This window comes from Salvia splendens, chromosome 19, assembly GCF_004379255.2.
Source record: "Salvia splendens isolate huo1 chromosome 19, SspV2, whole genome shotgun sequence".
Classification (NCBI taxonomy): Eukaryota; Viridiplantae; Streptophyta; class Magnoliopsida; order Lamiales; family Lamiaceae; genus Salvia; species Salvia splendens.
In genome coordinates, this window is record NC_056050.1 from 25576273 (window position 1) to 25597719 (window position 21447).

The window sequence follows — 21447 nt, forward strand, 5'->3', positions numbered from 1 at the left end:
ATTTCCTAAAATACGTGCATAACTCAAATGAGACCTTTAATGTCGGAAGAAAGGAGTAACATTCTCTCATGTCCTATCATAATTCCCGGTGTTAAAAAAATGTCTCGCTTATGGCGGGACTCCAAATATAATTTTCGGACAATTCTATCATATGTTCCTATATAGTTGAATCATATTCCTTTTTCAATTATTTGAAATTGGTAGTTTAGTCATTTGCCACGTTTTAGAAGTGAAAATAATGCCTACTAGTATACAACTACAATAAATATGATTCTAATAATAATTCAACTCTACGCATATAGAGAGATTATATATTTATATTTATGGAGAGTTAGGGGGAGATGTAGATTAATGCAGTGAGAAAAGAAAAAAGTGGAACTTGATGTGGTTGGTTTGTCTCTCTTTGCTTTCGTGATATGTGAGTTTCTAAATCTATCTCTCTCAACTCAAGACAAAAGTCTTCACGGACCACTTTTGAGTTTTATTACCTTATTATTGCCAATTGTACATTTGTGTTTTCTTTATAGTATTTATTATTGAATAATGCTATGCAGCCACATTATGATCAGCTATAAATTAATTAAATAACAAAAAAAATTGATTTTTTTTCAAATTTTTGGTTTAATACTACTTGATTTTACTTTTATATCATCTTCATTATATGTTGCTCAACATGTTAGTGTTGCTCTTTCGTAGTTTTTGCTCAACTTATTACTACTCTCATTTCTTGATTGTTGCTCAACGTATACAGTAATTCGTGATATTAATATGTTTTACGTAATAGAATTCACAGATAAGTATCAACTCACAAGTCCACTCACACACATATAAGTTTATATCGGTAATTCTAATTTTTTTTATACATGTAAATAGACTAAATTAACTCTTTATGGCCGGCCACATTATGGCCATTTAGCATCACTCTTTATTATTTCACACACATCATCACCATGATCACTAAAACAAAGTAATTGGACTTATATACTCAAATGATTTTTGTATAGCAATTTATAATATAGTTAGATGTAAACTGCTATATTTATGCAATGACTTATTGAAATTAAATATACTACTCGTACTTGAGTATTTAATTTAATATTTTATAAATTGAAATGACAGAAAATACGGTGGTGTACGATTGTACATTTATAGATGATTTTTCCTTTAGGTAGACTGTTTAAGTGTAGTGAAGAGACAGACTGGAATTAATGAATGGGAGTTGTTAAAATCGCTTTATTGTGGGATTTGTCAATCAAGTTGTGAGAAACCCAAAAGCTGAATTCGATCTATAAGTCAGCCAAATTGAGATTCTGATGTCTTTTTTTAAAATTAAATGGAGTACTATACTAAGAAAGAAAAGAAAAACAAGACTTTCTACTTTTATTAAATATTTAATTAATTTCCATCGAATGGGATTGCCCCTTTATCATAAAAGTTGTGCATTATTGCACCCACCAATTAGAAAGTGCTTCACTTGATGTAATTCGATGGAAAATACAGTGTCCTATTTTGTTAGAAGATGTACATAAAAAATTAAAAATAGTATTTTTTTCCCTAAAATTCAAGATTGTTATGGATAAATTCCACTATTGCGAAAATCATACGTACTTATAATGTGATTTTCTTATATATATAAATTTGTAAAATTGTAAGTAAAAATAAATATCAGCTTAAATATTAAGTAGGTTCGCTCCTTTTGTCACAAATTGATTTTGGAATTATATCTTATTAGAGCTTGATTGTTTTTCTTTATGTAACACTCCACTCGTCCCAAGATAGATATTGCATTTTACTTTTTAATTTATCCACAAAAGATATCATATTTTATTTTTTTTAAAATTCTTCTCACATTAATATATTCACTTACCATGGAGTACAAAACAACATTTTCTATAATTACGCGACGTTATCCAAGTATGACATCTGTCGGACGGGAGAAGTATAAATAGTTGATTGTGTAGTTGATATTGTGAGTTAAATATGCCCATTTTATTGGTGAATATTCCTACTCATCATACTTTATAAATCAACAAGAGACAAATTTATGGGTGAACTAAAAAGAAAGTTATGGCAATTTTTAAAAAAATAGAATAATAATTTCGATTATAATTACACTCTTATTAATCCAAAAACCAATGATTAGAAGATTAGACATGTGAGATTGGGAAAATGGAAAATTAAAATAAAATTTAGAGTGTCTAATCAGTGTCGGGTGATAGCCGGACAGATAGCGGCGCGTGAGCATCGAGACGCCGCTCCGTTTGAAGCCACTCACCCTTTTTATTTTCTCATTTCTTTATTCTTTCCATATCTATAGCAATATAGGTCATGGGATTCTGTCACTTGTCACTTCACTCAATTACCCATTTATTTCCTCAAGATATTTTCTTATTTTTCTATTTTGAGAAATTGGTTTGTTGCAAAAAATTGGACAAGTAGATATTGAAAGAGTGAGTGTTGGAATTATAGTTTTGAGAACTAACTTTCAACGTTGAAATAGACTCCAAAACTTATCCATAAATCCAATATTTCTCATGTATGTTTCCATTTTGGGATAGTCGTTTGTGACATTTGTTTTCGTTTAGAACAACTTTATATACTACTAGTATATAAAATTTTATAAATAATATAGTATATAAATTTGGTAGTATATTTTATTCACACATTTCATGCCACCTTTTGACTTTTGTATGCCCTAAAGTTTTGAATCATGATAATCTACAATGCTGATTTTCAGTATATTCGATTATATGCAAAGATTAGTTACAATGCAAATTTAAATGATTTAATCATGAAATGAAAAACATTGACTATACAAAATTATTGTATTTTAATTTTTACCTACTATATCCATATACTTTCTCGTACTCTTCTCTGATGAGGGACACCTCGTTTTGTATTTATTAACACTACAAAAAAAGTTAAGTGGTCGGAAATAATCAAATGAGATCGGAAACGTAATATTCTGTACATTTGTGAGCATCAGATGTGCTTGAGAAATTGTCATAATTTGCGAGTACATGGTGTGCTTGGAAATAGGAAGTCGAAATTTGAGCGCTTTTTTATGTAGTAGTAAAACTCATTTTTTTTCTATGTTTCCATTCAACAAAGTTTGATAATTCCGCAGTTTCCATATAAAAAGAAGTTAATTTATGTAGACAAACGGCACTACAAGATTATGGATTTATGGGGCCATAGGTAAACCACTTTTCCCTTTATAAAAAGAAACACATTTTCACTCGACCATCATTCCCACCCATGGTAAATCATATGGGCATCATTTCATGTAAATTTAATTATAGAAAAAATGATTGGGTAATCTTACATATTTTTGGTCTTTTGTGTGGGCAGATGTGGGTCCCTAATATTCTTTATAATTGTCTTCTACTATTTGGCTAAGTTCATGGAGGGATATGTATATATGCTATGATAGCTTATTATGTAGGTGTCCCACAAAATGCAATTTAGAAATTTAGACATACTTTTGGATGTATATTTCAACCATTGTAGATCGATAGTCGTGCAGCAACTCCTTTAGTTTCTTTTCCCTTTTTTTGGGGTGTTGAAAATTGAAAGTAGTTTCATTCAATATTTCTAAAGTTTGACAGTATGACATTATCTCTACCTTGTAATTTATTTTAATCCTATTCTTATTGCTTAAGATATGATAAGTATCCACGCACAATACTAATAGAACATGGAGTAATAAAAAAGGGGAAGTTGTGGAAATATGATGGTGTTTGGTCAAATTCGTGTCGGTATGCAACTTTCAAAATCATTTTGGAAAATCACGAGTTTAGATTTATTCGTAATTATCCCAGGGTGGAATTTTTTGATAAACCTGATATGACGGTAGTAAAATCATACATAAATGTCAACGCCGATGAATTGACCGATGTCGTCTATTAATAAAAAAACCATTTGTCATCTTGTTGAAAAACACCAACAATATTTGCATAAGGACGACCTCATTTTTTCTCCATTAGATAATTGCGAACATAGTAGTTTTTACGCTGATTTTTTTTAAAGTTACGGAATGGACGAGAACTTGACCAAACCTCATAATTTTTACAGCATTTCCATAAAAACATACTCCTCCATTTTATCAAAACTTATTGGGCCTTTAGTGGCCTACGACAACTATTGGGCTATTAATGGATCAAAGTTCCCAGCCCACTAGATTATCAAAATAATACTTCATTGTAGATTACGGAGTATATATATATATATTTGTGACTTAAAAATCAGTATCATAAAAGACACAGCAAACAGTTAGCATAAATGGTGACTACACATTGCAAAAATGAGTTTTCAGATCAGCCAAGTAATCAGTGTGCAAAGCATTATTATGAATAACGACATTTAAATGGTAATAGAAGAGTCACAAAATGATGAAAGCACACAGTTGTCTATTTCATATCCTAAGCCATATGACATATGAATTCTCTGCGAACAAAGCCTCAATGTTACAAGCACATTTGATGCTTATTTACTTATATCGTCGAATCCAATTTTACATAACACCATACTCTTTCACCCAAAACACAGATAAAGAGTAGTCACATGTAGATGTGTTACCGGTAGTTCATAGGTTGAAGAGTGTTGGTATTCATGGCCCTCACGAGCTCCTCCTCCTCGGTGAGAGTGTGGCGGAAGTGGCAGCGGTGGCCGTAGGGGCAAGGGACGCCGTTCAAGACCATGCGGCAGACCTCAGTCTTGTAACGAGGGTGGCGGAGGACTGGCCGGAGTTCAGCAATGCCATGAGCAAACTGGCAGTTAGCTCCGTAAGGGCAGGCTCCGGTCTGTTGCCATTTGTTGCAGAGTTCAGTCTTGAACATGCCCTGATTGTACACTTCGAGTTCCACCGCTTGCTCCTTCTTGTCACCTTTCACATACACCTTTTGCTGCATTCACAGCATAACAGAGGACTAAATAAGCCTAATCTACCATTTATTTCGATATTTTTCAATCTATCGTATCACTCAAAGTAAGTCTCCTTACAAGTTTGAGTCCTAACAAAACTGGCTGGCATCAATAGCAAAAAGATGAATCAGGAGATACAGAGGAAGACATTCTGTTTTCAAGAATGACAAATTGGGATATTCTGCGTTGTTTTTTCAATCAATTAGAGCAATTTATGTTGAGATCAGCTCCTTCTTACCACCTTTCACATACACCCTTTTCTGCATTCACAGCATAACAGAGGACTACATAAGCCTAATATACCATAAATTCCTATACTTTATCAATCCATTGTATAACTCAAAGTAAACGTCTCCTTACAAGTTTGAGTCCTAACAAAACTGGCTAGCAAGCATCAATATCAAAAAGATGAACCGGGAGATACAGAGGAAGTCATTCTGATTTCAAGAATGATAAATTGGGATACTCTGCTATGTTGTTCAGTCAATTAGATAAATTTTGTTGAGATCAGCTCTAAAATCATCAAGAATGGCATAAAAGAGTTTGAGTCCTAACAAAACTGGCTAGCATCAAAATTTGGGACCTTGCACATACACCTTTTGTTGCATTCACAGCATAACAATAGACTAAATAAGCCTTAATATTTTAGGAATCTATCGTATCACTCAAAGTGAACGTCTCCTACAAGTATGAATCCTAACAAAACTGGCTAGCATCAATAGCAAAACTTGAATCAGGAGATACAGATTACAGAGGAAGACACTCCGAGTTTTTTCAGTCAATTAGATTGAGATCAGCTAAATATCATCAAGAATGGCATAAAAGAGTTTTTCTCAGTCACAACTTCCAGTCCAAAACAACAATTTCTTTACGAAAATCAATGTTATAGTAATTGAAAGCTAGCATACCACTGTGCTGTAACTACTTAAAGCAATAAAATTACCGTCCCATTGTTTTCGTTTAATGCTTTGACAACTTTGGGGCCGCTACTGCTGGCATAGTCCCGTGCCGCCTTGAGATAGCCAATAGAGCGAACTGAAATGCTCTTTGGCAAATGAACACGCTTCTCTCCTAGCCCACCCTGACCGGAATCCATCACGCTAGTGGGGCTCTGCACCACCGCCTCATTCTCACTCGTCCCCTCCTCTTCCACGCTCATCTTGCGCACCCTGTCGTCTAAATTTTCCAAACCGGGACGAGGATGGGCGTCCACACCACGAAACGGCTGCGGCGAATTGAGCAGAAGATTCAACCGATTGTTCAAGTCGAGGTTTGCCATTTTCAGATTGACGTTCTCCTGCCGGAGCGTCTGCGCCTGCTTCGCCGCGCTGCTGAGGCGCGTCAGCACCATGCGGTGGCGGTTCGTCAGGTCCTGACTCAGCAGCTGCTGGAATTGGGGCAAGCACGGAGCTAGGGCTTTCTCGCCCCCAGCGGAAGAGAAATTGGAGGATCCGTCGTCGTTTAGGTAGTTATTCTCGAAGCTTGACGAATGATTTGGCGGGAAAATCGACGAGTACATCAACGGATTCAGATCGAAATCGAATTCACCGTTGAAAGGCATAGTGGAGATTCCGGTTGAGATTGAGATTTCTCTCTGCATAGTTCCTAGCCGCGGTGCATACGAATTCTGCGCAGAGCTCTGCTTCGCCATAAAAAGGCAAAATACATGAGATTTCATGAATCTTCTGAAATCGAGAGCTGTATATTTAAAAATAGAAACTAGTTCTTTTGATAACTCAATGAAATCTTATTGAATTTGAAGGAAAATCTGAAATTGAGCGATATGCATGCGAACGACATAAAACTTCATCGCAATGCACGCAGAATTGATCTAATTTAAAATGAGCGCTATTCAAACGACATAAAAGTTCTTCGCATTGCAGAATTGATCTAATTTAAACCTAATCGATCAGGGATAATTTAATCGCTCAATTGCGTCGATGAATTGAACTGGAACAGTTTAGATTAACTCACTTGATTAGCAATCAAACTTCACGCGTAAGCTTCAAATTGCTCTTCAAAACACCTTCTGCTCCTACGCGAGAGAGAGAAGAGAGCGGTTTTCTTTTTTAGAGAGAGAAGCAGAAACTTGAGAAGTGGTGGAGAGGATGAAGAAAATGGCGTAATAAGCTGATTGTATTTGACGAGCGTGCCCTTGCATGGTGAATGCTCTTCGATTGCATTGAAGGGTATTTCCGGCAAACTAATTAACCAGAATATTAGATGTGGTTTGGCGGGAAAATTCTTAACAAGATTAAGTAGCTTATTTATGTATCATCCTATAGTTTATTTTAAATAAACAAATTTTTGTGCAATTTTAGCGAGTAATTTTGGAGTAGTACCTTTTTGTATATAATATGGTGAAATTAATTTTACTCATTTTACACTACTATGGTGAAGTTAATTTACTCACCAACTTATTAAATGATTACTTGAGATGATTAAACAAAAAATAATAATAACAAATTGCATACATATGTGAAACATGTGCTTTTCTAAAAATGATGATTATCCTAATCATTTAATATTTTTTGGAATCTCTCCCCAAGTTATCTTAAGTTCTTTTCTTGAAAAAAAACAAATGATTCATTTTTCACAACACCAAATTAAAAGAGCTTTAAAAGGCTCAAGGTAGACAATTAGTACTAGTTATTAACTTTCTAATTATACATATTTGTGAAAATAGTTTGTTAGAGGAACAAAATCCATCATATCTCAATCAAGTCTTTTCATCAATCTTACTCAATATAATTTGCAGTTAGTTGAAAACACACGTTGTAGTTAGAAATACACATTTTAATTGATTTGCTTGATATAGAAGTTATTTTTAATTTGTAGGCAAGATCGAACTTGTTGGTGGGCTTGCAAATTCTTGCATTTTTTATTTAATTTTTTCTTTCTTGTACAAAAGTTAGATTAAATTAACACAAAAAGCCATTAGTAGCAGACAAAAGACTCATGATTGTGATCGAACAACTTTGCTTCTTTAACACAACATTAAACTAGCTCTAAAATCTGGTGAAATTTGGCAATGATCAATTTTGGATTTTGACCAATTACAAAGTGCTTTTTTGTTGTAATGTCATGGTTTGTTAAAGCTCATGCAACTTCTCACTGACCTTCACATAGAAGTTTCATCTTCTCCAATAGTAGGATTTTCGTTCGATTTTTTAATTAAGTAAAATGGCCAAGCCAAGAAAATGTCGAGCCTAATGCACATGTAACAAATAAACCAAATTGATGACGACCTTTTAATTATACCATTGTCCAAGATCGTGGATTTCACGATAGACTATCAACGATCCTTTGATTCTAATTAAATACACATACATAATTAGATGTATAATATTGTTAAATAGTATAAAATATTCAAATAAAAACTTTTTTTAAATGAGAACATGAGAAACGATTGCTTTGAAGGTATATAGAATCTGCAGTTAATTATGTGAAGTACATATCTCGATGGGAATAATGTTAAACTATAATGTTATTATAGTGTTCTCGAAGTTCAAACACTTTATCTACATCTAGTGTGAATATTTTATACATTAATTAAGTACAATGTTTTCACGTTCTCAATAGGAAAAAAATTCTTGTACTTGATATGAACATGTGAAGATGTATGCATGCTTCAATAAAATTTAATGGTACAAACTTTGTATTGATTGATGATGCGATATTTTAGAGTTCTTAATCAATGTATAAAGATTATCAAGTTCAATTATTTTAACTCTAATAATACTACACTACTGCAAGAATACAGTATCGTAGTAGTATTTCAAGTGTCGATCCACAGGGAGGCGAGATTGCTTACGCTTAAAAAGACTACACAAAGCATATAAAGATATTGTTTTGATTTTTGAATGGTTAACTAACTTAAACTACTGAAATGAGATTTTTAACAAGAAAGACAAGTCACTTCAAGTTGCTCACTAGGCTTGCGTTATTTTACACCATTTACAACGAAACATACGACGGGATTAAAATTATCAACCTAATCGCGTGCACTGAACATGTCTACGACGTATAGTTCACAGTCAGCTGAACACTTGTTCCATGAACCAACTTTCAACGACATTTAATTCCTGCGGATGCGCGGGAACAAACGTCGTCTACTATAATTACTTACCTAATCCACTATCAATTTATCCCCTGAACAGTTCTAATTCGATAGCACACCAACAATCAATCAATCCTAAACTATGTTAAAGAGACAATAGTTAAGGAATTAACAACACTACATCTTTAGCAAGAAAACGTAGAGTTTAATCATAGCAATTATTGTTGGTATCAAAACACATGATTCGATGGTGTGAAAACATCCATACAAGCCTAGATTACAACTTGGAGCAACATAGAGAGCTTAGCCTAAAAACATGGTGAAATATGCAATAAAAACCGTAGGAAGCTTGCTCTCGTTGAGTGGAATTGGGATTCTGAAACGGAGCGGCGGAATGATGGCCTTTCTTCAATATTTGTTGAATAATCAATCCCTCTCTCCTGACACCTTTTTCTTTTCCTTTTCCCAAGCCGTCAACTCCCCGTCACATCACCCTTTTCCTTCTTTTTCTTTTTCTACCAAACTTCCCAGCCGTCCACCACCTTCCTCAATTTCTTTTTGTGAATCAATGAATGCACCCCTCACGTCACACCTCCATTCCCAAAACTGCAATATTGCAGTTAAAAAAAAAACTACCCGGCCGGGTTGTATTTTTGGGCTAAAAAATAACCCGGCCGGGTGACATAAAATCGACCCCTCCTGGACTTTCCATGCCTCGCGAAAATCACCCGGCCGGGTTGTATTTTTGGGCATGAAATTAAACCGGCCGGGTGGCCACTTTTGAGAGCTTTCTGCACAGCTTTTCACCCTCCGAGCTTCCTTCTTTGTTTCACCATTTACTTCTCTTCCTACACCATAAAACACACTTTTGCAAGCATCAAACTATAAAAATCATGTAAAGTTATGGGAATAAAAATGTAAATTTGATTCACATCAAATACCCCCAAACTTATTTACTTGCTCGTCCTCGGGCAAGATCATATAAAACACAACACTTTGAAGCTCAACTCACAAAAGTTTTTTCCAAGAGTTTTCAAAAGAATGAATCACGTAGAGACATGAATGACAAAGTCTAAACCCCCAACAATTTCAATCAAGATCTCCCACTCTCATGAACCATCACTTATCAACTTAGAACTTCAAGTCAAGGTGCTTTTCAAAATAAGTCCAAGCATGTGATCATACAACTCAAACCGTCATCATTGACTCGTCAAGCATTACTTACCACATAGACTCGCGGATTTCAAATCAAACTTCATTAACTCTACCAAGTTATTTACAAAGCATCCACAAGCATCAACAATAAGGTCCAAGGTCTTAATTCAAGGTTGTAATGGGGCTAGGGATGAGGTAGGATAAATATGGATAGTGAGCTCAAAGGCTACACATTTGAGTGCCAAATTCTTCCCTCCTACAACTTCCTTCCAAATATCAAACAACAAAATATTACAACCATATTCTCACTCCCCCAAACTTGAGATCAAATCTAGACAAGATTACATATTACACAAATAGAAGCTCTTACTTTATTTCACAACTTTTTTTCTTCTTTTTTTCATTTTTTTTGATAAAGACCTCGACTTTTGCAAATTTGGAGGTCGTCTTTTTCTTCTTCTTTTTTTTTCTCTTCTCTAAGAACTTCATTCTTTTCACTTATACATTACATCAAGTCTAAAAATGTCTACACTTTTCCAATACACCACCCAACACTCAACATTCAACCACCAAGCTCAAACTAGTATTTAGCACCCAAATAGTAGCAAGGTCTTTCGATGAGACTAAAATGAGGCTTATTTAATTGGCTAAGTGATAGGCTAAGTGTTTACACAATAAATAGGAAATTAAGCTCAAAGTGGCTTCTAGGGGATCATGTGTAGGACTAGACATGTGATCATTTGGCCATGGAGTTCATCCTAGTGCCTTATCCTCCCAAATCGTTGACACAAATGAATACAAGCACGCAACTCGATAAAACAAATCAATCCAAAATAATTTCCACAAGACAAGCGATTTTCATACTCTCCTCAACTCAAGAAATCGATTGTAATCACAACATGCTCTTTCAAATAAATTCATGCATGAATTCCATTCATCCTAGGCTTCAAAGATCAAGTAAAATCAAGCAAAATTTCCCAACCAGAAAGCCGAAGATCTAGCATGCACCCGTCAATTACTTGATTCACACACTTTAGCAAAGAATACACCCAAAAACATGCATCGTGCATAAATCAACCCCTCCAAACTTGAATGCATCATTGTCCTCAATGCATGCAAAGAAGAACATTAAAAGTAAAGGGATAAAATACTCCCCCAAACTTGGCATGATGTCCATAGTGCATTCGGGTGGGAGGGCGGGTGTATCTCCAATTGTAGGTGTACTCTCTCATAAGCTCCAATGTAAGCCCTTTCTCCATGTTGCTCCTACACAAACAACAAACCAAAACAAAACACACAAAAAGAACACTCAATTCAAAATAAATGTTGGAGGAAAGAATTGAGCAAACAAAACCTCCAACATATGAAACCAAAAGATAAAAGAAAGATAAAAACTTGGGTTGCCTCTCAATCAGCGCCTTTGTTTATAGTCGTTGGCTCGACCTTCTTCATCCTTGGTCTACACTTTCGGATTCTCTAGTGTGACCACCTCTTCTGTCTCCGTGCCACTTTCAACTCCAACATAGGCCTTCAAGCGTTGGCCATTCACCTTCCAAATGCTACCATTCTTCTGATCCCGAACATCCACAGCACCATAGGGGTATACCTTGTGCACCACATAGGGACCCCACCATCTTGACTTGAGCTTGCCCGGAAACAGTCTAAGCCGAGAGTTGTACAAAAGGACCAGTTGTCCCTCATGGAATTGACGAGGCTTAATGGCTGCATCATGTACCCTCTTAGCACGCTCTTTGTAGAGATCAACGCTCTCATATGCATGAAGCCTAAACTCATCCATCTCATTCATATCGCACATCCTCTTCTCGGCTGCAGCATCATAATCCAAATTAAGCTTTTGCAAAGCCCAAAAAGCTTTATGCTCAAGCTCTACCGGCAAATGGCAAGCCTTCCCAAATACCAATTTGTATGGTGAAGTTCCAATCGGGGTCTTATACGCCGTTCGATAGGCCCACAAAGCATCATCTAGCTTTTGAGCCCAATCCTTCCGAGACGGCCTTACAACTTTCTCAAGCACCCGCTTTATCTCACGATTGGAGACTTTAACTTGACCACTTGTTTGGGGATGATAAGGGGTAGCAACCTTGTGTTGGACACCATACTTTCCTAGGAGGTTTTCAAACAATTTGTTGCAAAAATGAGTTCCTCCATCACTGATAATGGCTCGTGGTGTCCCAAAGCGGTTAAAGATGTGATTCTTGATAAATTTCAACACCACTTTGGCATCATTGGTTGCCGAGGCCACTGCCTCTACCCACTTAGATACGTAGTCGACAGCAACGAGAATGTATTGCTACCCATTAGACTTGGGAAACGGTCCCATGAAGTCTATTCCCCAAACATCGAAAAGTTCTACCTCGTGAATATTATTCATCGGCATTTCATTCCTCCACGAGATATTGCCGGCTCTTTGGCAACTGTCACATCGTTCTACATAGGCTTTTGCATCCTTGAAGATCGATGGCCAAAAGAATCCGGACTGAAGCACTTTAAAAGCAGTTCGTCGTGCTCCAAAGTGGCCGCCATACAACGAATCATGGCATGCAGACAAAATCTGAAGGTGCTCATGCTCTCCAACGCACCTTCGAATCACTCCATCACTACAAATCCGGAAGAGAAACGGATCTTCCCAAACATATGTGCGGGTGTCACTCAAAAACTTCTTCTTTTGGTTAGATGACAACCCTTCTGGTATAATGCCCGTGACAAGGTAGTTTGCCAAATTGGCAAACCACGGCACATATGTTTCCCGAGCCTCCACTTGCAACACTTGCTCGTCGGGAAATTTCTCATTTATCCTTTTCTTTCTTTCATCTTCCGTCTCTTCCAATCCCTCTAATCTAGACAGATGATCGGCTACCAAATTCTCGGTCCCCTTTTTGTCTTTGATTTCCACATCAAACTCTTGTAGTAAAAGGATTCACCTCACCAACCGAGGCTTTGCATCTTTCTTGTTCATCAAGTACTTGATAGCCGAATGATCCGTAAACACTACCACCTTCGTGCCAAGTAAGTAAGCACGAAACTTCTCAAAAGCATACACTACTGCTTGCATTTCCTTCTCTGTCGTGGTGTAATTCAGTTGAGCTTCGTTGAGTACTTTGCTAGCATAGTAGACAGCGTGTAGAACCTTGTCTCTCCTTTGGCCTAGAACGGCCCCCACAGCATAGTCCGAAGCATCACACATCAACTCAAACGGCTTTGACCAGTCGGGTGTGATAATAATAGGAGCTTCGACTAGCTTTTTCTTCAGCAATTCAAATGCCTCAAGACATTTCCCATCAAAGACGAACTTGGCATCCTTTTCAAGCAAGTTGCAAAGTGGCTTTGCAATCTTTGAAAAATCCTTTATAAAACGTCGGTAGAATCCCGCATGTCCAAGGAAACTACGGATGCCCTTCACATTTGTTGGGGGAGGTAACTTTGAGATCACATCAATCTTCGCCTTATCCATCTCCAACCCCAACTCTGACACCTTGTGTCCCAACACTATGCCTTCCTTGACCATGAACTGACATTTTTCCCAATTGAGCACGAGATTTGATTCTTCACATCTTTGTAGGACCCGTCTCAAGTTTTCTAAGCAAAAGTCAAATGAGGATCCAAAGACGGAGAAATCATCCATGAAGATCTCCATGATGTCTTCATTCATATCGGAAAAAATTGCCATCATGCAACGTTGGAATGTAGCCGGTGCATTACACAAACCAAAAGGCATCCGGCGGAAGGCATAAGTTCCAATAGGACATGTGAATGTCGTCTTTTCTTGATCTTTCGGGGCAATTGCAATCTGATTGTACCCCGAATATCCATCTAGAAAGCAATAATGGGAACAACCCGCAATCCTATCGAGCAACTGATCCAGAAATGGCAACGGGAAGTGATCTTTTCTCGTCGCCGTATTCAACTTTCTATAATCCATGCAAACTCTCCATGAGTTCACCAATCGAGTTGCCAAAACCTCATTCTTCTCATTGACGGTCACGGTTATTCCCCCTTTCTTTGGTACACATTGTACTGGGCTAACCCACTCACTATCGGAAATGGGATAGATCATCCCATATTTCAGCAATTTCTTCACTTCTTTTTCAACCACTTCCTGCATAAGTGGGTTCAACCTCCTTTGTCTCTCTCTTACCGGCTTAGCTCCATCTTCCATCAAGATTTTATGCATGCATATTGCGGGGCTAATTCCTTTGATGTCGGCAATGGACCAACCTAGAGCTTTCTTGTGTGACTTCAGTAGCTCTATCAACTTCAATTCCTCTTCATCATTCAACATCGCCGATATCACAACCGGTAAAGATTCATCCTCACCAAGGAATGCGTATTTCAGATTTGTCGGGAGTGGCTTCAATTCTAGCTTTGGTGGTACTTCAATTGAGGGCTGCAAATCCGCCACGAAAGTATCCACCACACATTCATTCTCTAGACTTGGTTGATCAATTTGAGCATCCTCACTTTCATCAAAATCAAAATCAACTTTAATTGTCGAACCAAAGTCTCTTTCCAAGCTCCCCTTATCATAAACGCTTCCTTCTATACTTGCCGAGCAACGCATCTTGTCAAAGATACACTTGTCGAGGACATCAACTCTAAAGCACGCTTTTGCATCACTAGGATGCTTCATCGCTTTCTCCACATTAATGGTCACTTGCTCACCATTAATTCTAAACGTGACCGAGTTGTCCTTTGCTCCTAGCAACACGTCCCCTGTGGCAAGAAACGGTCTGCCAAACAGAATTGACACCTCTTTGTCCTCGGGCATATCCAATACTATGAAATCAACGGGGATGACGAACTTGTCTACCTTGACCAAGACATCCTCTACTATTCCAGTGGGCTTCACAATGGAATGATCAGCCAGTTGTAGAGCAATGTCGATGGGCTCCATTCTGTTCTCCAGTCCAATGGCACGTGCTGTTTTCAATGCCATCAGTGAGATCCCCGATCCTTGATCCAATAGACATTTGGTGAAAATTGTGTTGCCTATCTCACAAGGAATCACACAACTTCCCGGATCCCTCTTCTTCATGGGCATCATTCCCGAAATCAATTGTGAGCAATTCATGCTCAATGCCACTATTCCCTCGTCTTGAAGTTTCTCCTTGTTTGCCATCATGTCCTTAAAGAACTTGGAGAACTTGGGGAAATTAGTGAAGAGGTCCACCAACGATACATCCACATTCACTTTTCGAATCACGTTCATCATCCACTCGAAGCTTTTCTCCTTTGGAGCTCTCTTCTTCCTCTTCGGTGGATATGGTGGAGGAGGAATGTGATCAGGGAAGTTGAACTTGCTTTTCGGGTCTAATGCCGGACTTGTCATCAGCTGTCCATTTGATCCCATCTCTACTTTCTGCTTTCCCTTCTTTTCTGCCAAAAACTTCTCGCTTAACTCGGATTCTACACCATTTTCCTTGCTGCCGGATGCAGCCTGTTCTTGACCATGTTGGGCACCCTGCACCAACGCGGGACTTCCCTTACATGCCTCGTCCGCCCCTGCGTGCGAGGAATGCAAGCCTAACATCTCATCCGCCCCTGCGTGTGAGATGCCGGAAGTACCTTGGCCGTCCATTGATGGTGTCGAATCCAACTCACGACCACTTCTCAAGACCACTGCCTTACACTGTTCATTGCCTCTCGGATTAGGTACGGTATTGCTCGGGATGGTGTTAGGAATCCTCGTGTATGATGCCGTGGCAAGCTGCCCTATCTGCGTCTCAAGATTCCTCATTGTCGCATCCATCTGCCCAAACTTTTCCACCGTCCTTTCCTTGAAATTTTCATTCTCCTTTTGACTCTTAGTCATGAAAGAGAGAATCTGCCCCAACTGATCCTCGACGGTTGGCTTCTTCTCATAACCCGGCGGTTGAGTGTTGTTCCTCCATTGATTTCCCGAGTTGTTGCTAGGACCAGCCTGATTCCATCCCGTTTGTTGAGGCCTCCAATTTTGCTGATTGTTGTATTGGTTGCCTTGATTGAACCCTTGGCGATTGTTGCCAATATAGTTCACATCTTCCACAGGTGGTCCTTGAAGACTTGGGCACTGATCAGTATGATGCCCGCCTTGGCACAACCCACATCTCATCACCGTCACAGCTTGGGGTTGAGGAGTCAGTTGAAGAGATTTAACTGCCTTTGTCATCGACGACATTTGAGTGCTAATGTCCGCCAGTTGAGCCTCAATTGCGGTCACTCTTTCCGCATCCTTGGTAGCACCAAATGTATCTCCCGCTCTATCAGCCCCTCGCCTTGGATTGTGCCAATTCCGTTGATTGTTGGCCAGCCTTTGAAACAAAGCCCTCACCTCATCGTGAGTTAGATCATCTAGGTTCCCATTCGAACCTGCAGTCACCAATCCCGTGCCTTCACTGTTGAGTCCCTTGTAGAATTTCAAAAGGTCATGCCCCGGAGCTAGTCCGTGACTTGGGCATTTCCTTATCAATTCCGTGAATCTCTTCCATGCTTCCGCGAAGGACTCGTCATACTTTTTTCGGAAAGAGGTGATCTCCTCTCTCAACTTCTCAATCTTCATAGGAGAATTGTATTCCAAGAGGAACAACGTCTTCAACTCTTGGAACGTTGCTATGTTGTTGCCCGGGATAGAGTCATACCAAGCTCTTGCTTTCTCCCTCAGAGAGAATGGGAATAAGACCCTCTTGATCAGATTGTGTTCCACATTCGGGGGTCTGTGAGAGTTCGTCAACTCGTAGAAGGCATTGAGGTGGCTCACCGGGTCCTCATCATCCCGTCCATGGAAAAGATTCCCCCCATTCACCAAACTAATATAGTGAGGTGGAATGTTGATGTTGTTGTTCGCATAAGCAAACTCTCCGGGGTACTCAATTCCCGATCTCAGTGTATCGCCAAACCTCACAACAGGTGGTGGTATCCCATTGTTATCTGTCATCTCACTTTCTGATTCTGAATCTCTTTCCGTAGTCGGCTCGCTGAACAAGTTGCCTCTGATTAGACTCGGATAGTCCGGGAAGATTTCAGTAGGCGATCCTCTAACTCTTCTTCTTTGATAACAGAGCAACCCAAACGGTGGTGTACCCTGTGATCGCGTGTGCATTCACTTTTTTATTTTTATTTTTTTATTTTTACCTACACAACAGAAAATACACCAAGCACAAACACAAAATAATTCCTATTACCGAAAGCGAGACCTCTCGACAACTTCGGGGTAAGTCCTATAAAAAGTGTGTGCTAGAGTGCAAACAAAACTACCTAAAACTAAACTAAGAGTTAGCTAAATATTACCTAAAATAATACACTCCTTCGTCTTCAAGTCCGGACGTGGTAGATGGCTATCACACCGTAGAACACGAACAAAGTACCTATAAAACTCAAAAAGAAAAATCAAACAAAATAAAATATAAACTAAAACAATTAAGCATAGACAAGCTATTGCCTCCCCGGCAACGGCGCCAAAACTTGATGCGATATTTTAGAGTTCTTAATCAATGTATAAAGATTATCAAGTTCAATTATTTTAACTCTAATAATACTACACTACTGCAAGAATACAGTATCGTAGTAGTATTTCAAGTGTCGATCCACAGGGAGGCGAGATTGCTTACGCTTAAAAAGACTACACAAAGCATATAAAGATATTGTTTTGATTTTTGAATGGTTAACTAACTTAAACTACTGAAATGAGATTTTTAACAAGAAAGACAAGTCACTTCAAGTTGCTCACTAGGCTTGCGTTATTTTACACCATTTACAACGAAACATACGATGGGATTAAAATTATCAACCTAATCGCGTGCACTGAACATGTCTACGACGTATAGTTCACAGTCAGCTGAACACTTGTTTCATGAACCAACTTTCAACGACATTTAATTCCTGCGGATGCGCGGGAACAAACGTCGTCTACTATAATTACTTACCTAATCCACTATCAATTTATCCCCTGAACAGTTCTAATTCGATAGCACACCAACAATCAATCAATCCTAAACTATGTTAAAGAGACAATAGTTAAGGAATTAACAACACTACATCTTTAGCAAGAAAACGTAGAGTTTAATCATAGCAATTATTGTTGGTATCAAAACACATGATTCGATGGTGTGAAAACATCCATGCAAGCCTAGATTACAACTTGGAGCAACATAGAGAGCTTAGCCTAAAAACATGGTGAAATATGCAATAAAAACCGTAGGAAGCTTGCTCTCGTTGAGTGGAATTGGGATTCTGAAACGGAGCGGCGGAATGATGGCCTTTCTTCAATATTTGTTGAATAATCAATCCCTCTCTCCTGACACCTTTTTCTTTTCCTTTTCCCAAGCCGTCAACTCCCCGTCACATCACCCTTTTCCTTCTTTTTCTTTTTCTACCAAACTCCCCAGCCGTCCACCACCTTCCTCAATTTCTTTTTGTGAATCAATGAATGCACCCCTCACGTCACACCTCCATTCCCAAAACTGCAATATTGCAGTTAAAAAAAAAACTACCCGGCCGGGTTGTATTTTTGGGCTAAAAAATAACCCGGCCGGGTGACATAAAATCGACCCCTCCTGGACTTTCCATGCCTCGCGAAAATCACCCGGCCGGGTTGTATTTTTGGGCATGAAATTAACCCGGCCGGGTGGCCACTTTTGAGAGCTTTCTGCACAGCTTTTCACCCTCCGAGCTTCCTTCTTTGTTTCACCATTTACTCCTCTTCCTACACCATAAAACACACTTTTGCAAGCATCAAACTATAAAAATCATGTAAAGTTATGGGAATAAAAATGTAAATTTGATTCACATCAATTGACAATGACAAAAAAAAGCCCAATGTCTATGACTAGATTAGTATCGGGTGTTCGGTTGGCAAGATTAAATCTCATGATTAAATACGTATCATGTTTGGTTCATAAGATTGAACCCTTCAACTTAATCCTAGATGGATAGTCTAATGATAATTAGTCATAGCCTCCCCCTTCAATTAAAATAAACTCACAACTTAATCCTAGATGGATAGTCTCATGATATTAGTCATGACAACCGAACGTCACCTAAATTCATAAATTCAAGAATTTATTGGGCATGATAATTTAGATTCTAGAATCTTATATATACTTAATTTGGCTATACGAATTATCTAAAAATCCGACACACTTTATTTTCTGAGAAGGGAGGGAATCTGGATCACTGGATTTTCATGGATTCTGAATAAATAAAAATAAATAATAAATTCAAACAAATTCTTATCAAGATGGAATGCCTTCAATTAACGTTCACCAACATTTATTTAGATTGATAGAATCTACTAACCACATTATTGCATCGATAGAATCACCAGATTTATGAACAAATAAAAAGATACTCAAAATATTTGTTTTCCACTTTATGATCTTTCATTTTTGCATAAATTGTAAAATTGACATTTTTCTACCAAAATTATTGTGATGAATTTTGCAGAGATGGATCAAGAAATAAACACAATTCCTTCAATTTTTCGAGGCCTTCGCATTCTTCTGCTTGATGATGACACAGAATCGTTGTTAAAGTTAGCATCACAATTGGAAAATTATTCCTATAGAGGTAACATTTTAGTTACTCACTCTATGACTCTAAATTTTTGTTTATAACTATTGATTTTATTCATAACAACAGTAACGACTACCGAACTGCCCACAATTGCACTGTCCATTTTCCAAGAACGATCGGACCGGTTCGATCTCATCATGGCCGACGTCGAAATGCAAGAAATGGACTGTTTCAAGTTTATGAAGAGTCTACATCTTATTAAGGACATTCCCATCATATGTAAGATTTCTATAATTGGTATATTTTTTTCTGTTATATTTTCGTATTCTATCTCGTATTTCATTTTATCGATACACTGACAACGTATGCATTCAGTGATTTCCGCGGAACCAAAGAGGAGTGTGATCGAGGAAGCCATGGTGAAGGGGGCATGCTTCTTTCTCAAGAAACCAATATCTCCCAAGAATCTCAAGAATGTGTGGCAACATGTTTATAGAAAGACTAGAAAGATGGGAATGAAGAGTTGTGATTGTGAAGAAGAGTCACATGGAGCCAAGGCAGGGAAAAGGGGAGAAGTTGTCCACGTTGTAAACGAGAGTTATGGGGAAAGCAGCCAAGCTGGGAATTCGAGAAGAAAGCGGTCTGCTTCGTCAGAAAACGACGAAGCAAGAGAAATCAAGAGGAGGAAGCTGGCTGAAAACCATGAATTGGCAGATTCACCTACAATTTGGTTAGGATAATTTTGAAATGAGTCATGAAATTTGATCACCTTTGACATTTCAATTATTTTATAGAATTCAGCAAGTAGAAAGAACTAGCAGCAGTCATAGTTCACAGTATAATAGGAGTGCTTGCCTATAACAAAAGTAGAATTTGTCAAAATCTGCACCCTTTAATAGATGGATAAGCCTCTTTTGTACTTGATATATCAGACTTGCACGGTCTCAAACTCCGACTCTCTTGCAGTTAGATTGCTTCCATTGTTCATTGATGCTCGGTTTTCACTCTGCGACTCTGCCACCATGTTGAGATATGCACGAGGAGCCCAACCTGCATCGCCATCACAAACGAGAATTTAAAGTTTGAATGTATATCATTTGAAAACGTCCTTGATCAAAATTTACAAAAACAAAAATACCATATCAGAACTTTCACCGGATATAAAAATTTAGTTATCTCCAACGCGTTAATATAAAAAAATAAAAACAGATATAAAAGAGAGAGATAAGAGAGACTGTAACACCGGAAGAGCAGCTGCATTTGAAAAAAAAAATTAAAAAAAAAACAGAAACAAAACGGAATTCACCTGAGAAGAGTGGCGCAGTATCAACGCGTGTTCGAGAGAGACGAACAAAAACAGGAAGGCAATACGCGGATAGGTTTCTTCACGCAAACTACTGCTATCTGCTGCATAAATACTCGACCATTTTGCTATTTTTGAAGGAGAGAGAGAGAGTTATGGATTCTATGTTATCTGTGAATAATAGTCCAAATCAATCCAGATCAGTGGCGGATCCAGGATCCGGAAATGGAGGGGGCGGAATATATAGTATTAGCTTGGTTTAGTGCGGACATGTCTATTTTTTTTATTGTTCGGGGCGACGCCGGAGGCAAACGGAGGGGGCGGACATGGTAAATTTACATCCCGATAAGGGAAAAATAGTCGCACGGAGGGGGCGACCGCCCCCTCCTGCCCCCCTAGATCCGCCACTGATCCAGATGTATGCTGATATTAAAAACGAGCTAGAAATCAATTCAATTTAATTTAACAGAATTTTAAAGTTAGTAATTTAATACTACTA

General features: G+C 38.1%; 2 protein-coding genes, 1 long non-coding RNA gene and 1 other non-coding gene across 4 annotated transcripts; 1 reads left to right on the plus strand and 3 right to left on the minus strand.

Annotated features, from left to right (window-relative positions):
• Positions 1-4349: 4349 nt before the first annotated feature.
• Positions 4350-7054, minus strand: LOC121778519 (zinc finger CCCH domain-containing protein 15-like). Its single transcript, XM_042175884.1, has 3 exons — positions 6898-7054; positions 5867-6562; positions 4350-4904 (listed from the first exon to the last, which is right to left on the minus strand). Exons 2-3 carry the CDS (start codon positions 6521-6523, stop codon positions 4575-4577), a joined length of 987 nt encoding a protein of 328 aa, XP_042031818.1. The 5' UTR covers positions 6524-6562; positions 6898-7054; the 3' UTR covers positions 4350-4574.
• An 8508-nt stretch (positions 7055-15562) lies between these two features.
• On the minus strand, positions 15563-17069 carry LOC121779234. The gene is made up of 2 exons (XM_042176552.1): positions 15722-17069; positions 15563-15579 (listed from the first exon to the last, which is right to left on the minus strand). Exons 1-2 carry the CDS (start codon positions 17067-17069, stop codon positions 15563-15565), a joined length of 1365 nt encoding a protein of 454 aa, XP_042032486.1.
• On the plus strand, positions 16576-16682 carry LOC121780489. Its single transcript, XR_006046033.1, has one exon. It is a non-coding gene; the product is annotated as a small nucleolar RNA R71 (small nucleolar RNA).
• Positions 17070-20428: 3359 nt separating the features above from the next.
• On the minus strand, positions 20429-21089 carry LOC121778499. Its single transcript, XR_006045679.1, has 2 exons — positions 20952-21089; positions 20429-20695 (listed from the first exon to the last, which is right to left on the minus strand). It is a non-coding gene; the product is annotated as an uncharacterized LOC121778499 (long non-coding RNA).
• Positions 21090-21447: the final 358 nt, after the last annotated feature.

What these genes read in the sequence shown, in the direction of transcription:
- LOC121778519 (XM_042175884.1), bottom strand. Translation starts at nt 6,523, where the DNA reads ATGCAGAGAGAAATCTCAATCTCAACCGGAATCTCCACTATGCCTTTC. An exon ending in TAAACGAAAACAATGGGACG is followed by an intron (nt 4,905 to 5,866) that starts GTAATTTTATTG and finishes CTGTGAATGCAG; the next exon opens with CAAAAGGTGTATGTGAAAGG.
- LOC121779234 (XM_042176552.1), bottom strand. Translation starts at nt 17,069, where the DNA reads ATGACAGATAACAATGGGATACCACCACCTGTTGTGAGGTTTGGCGAT.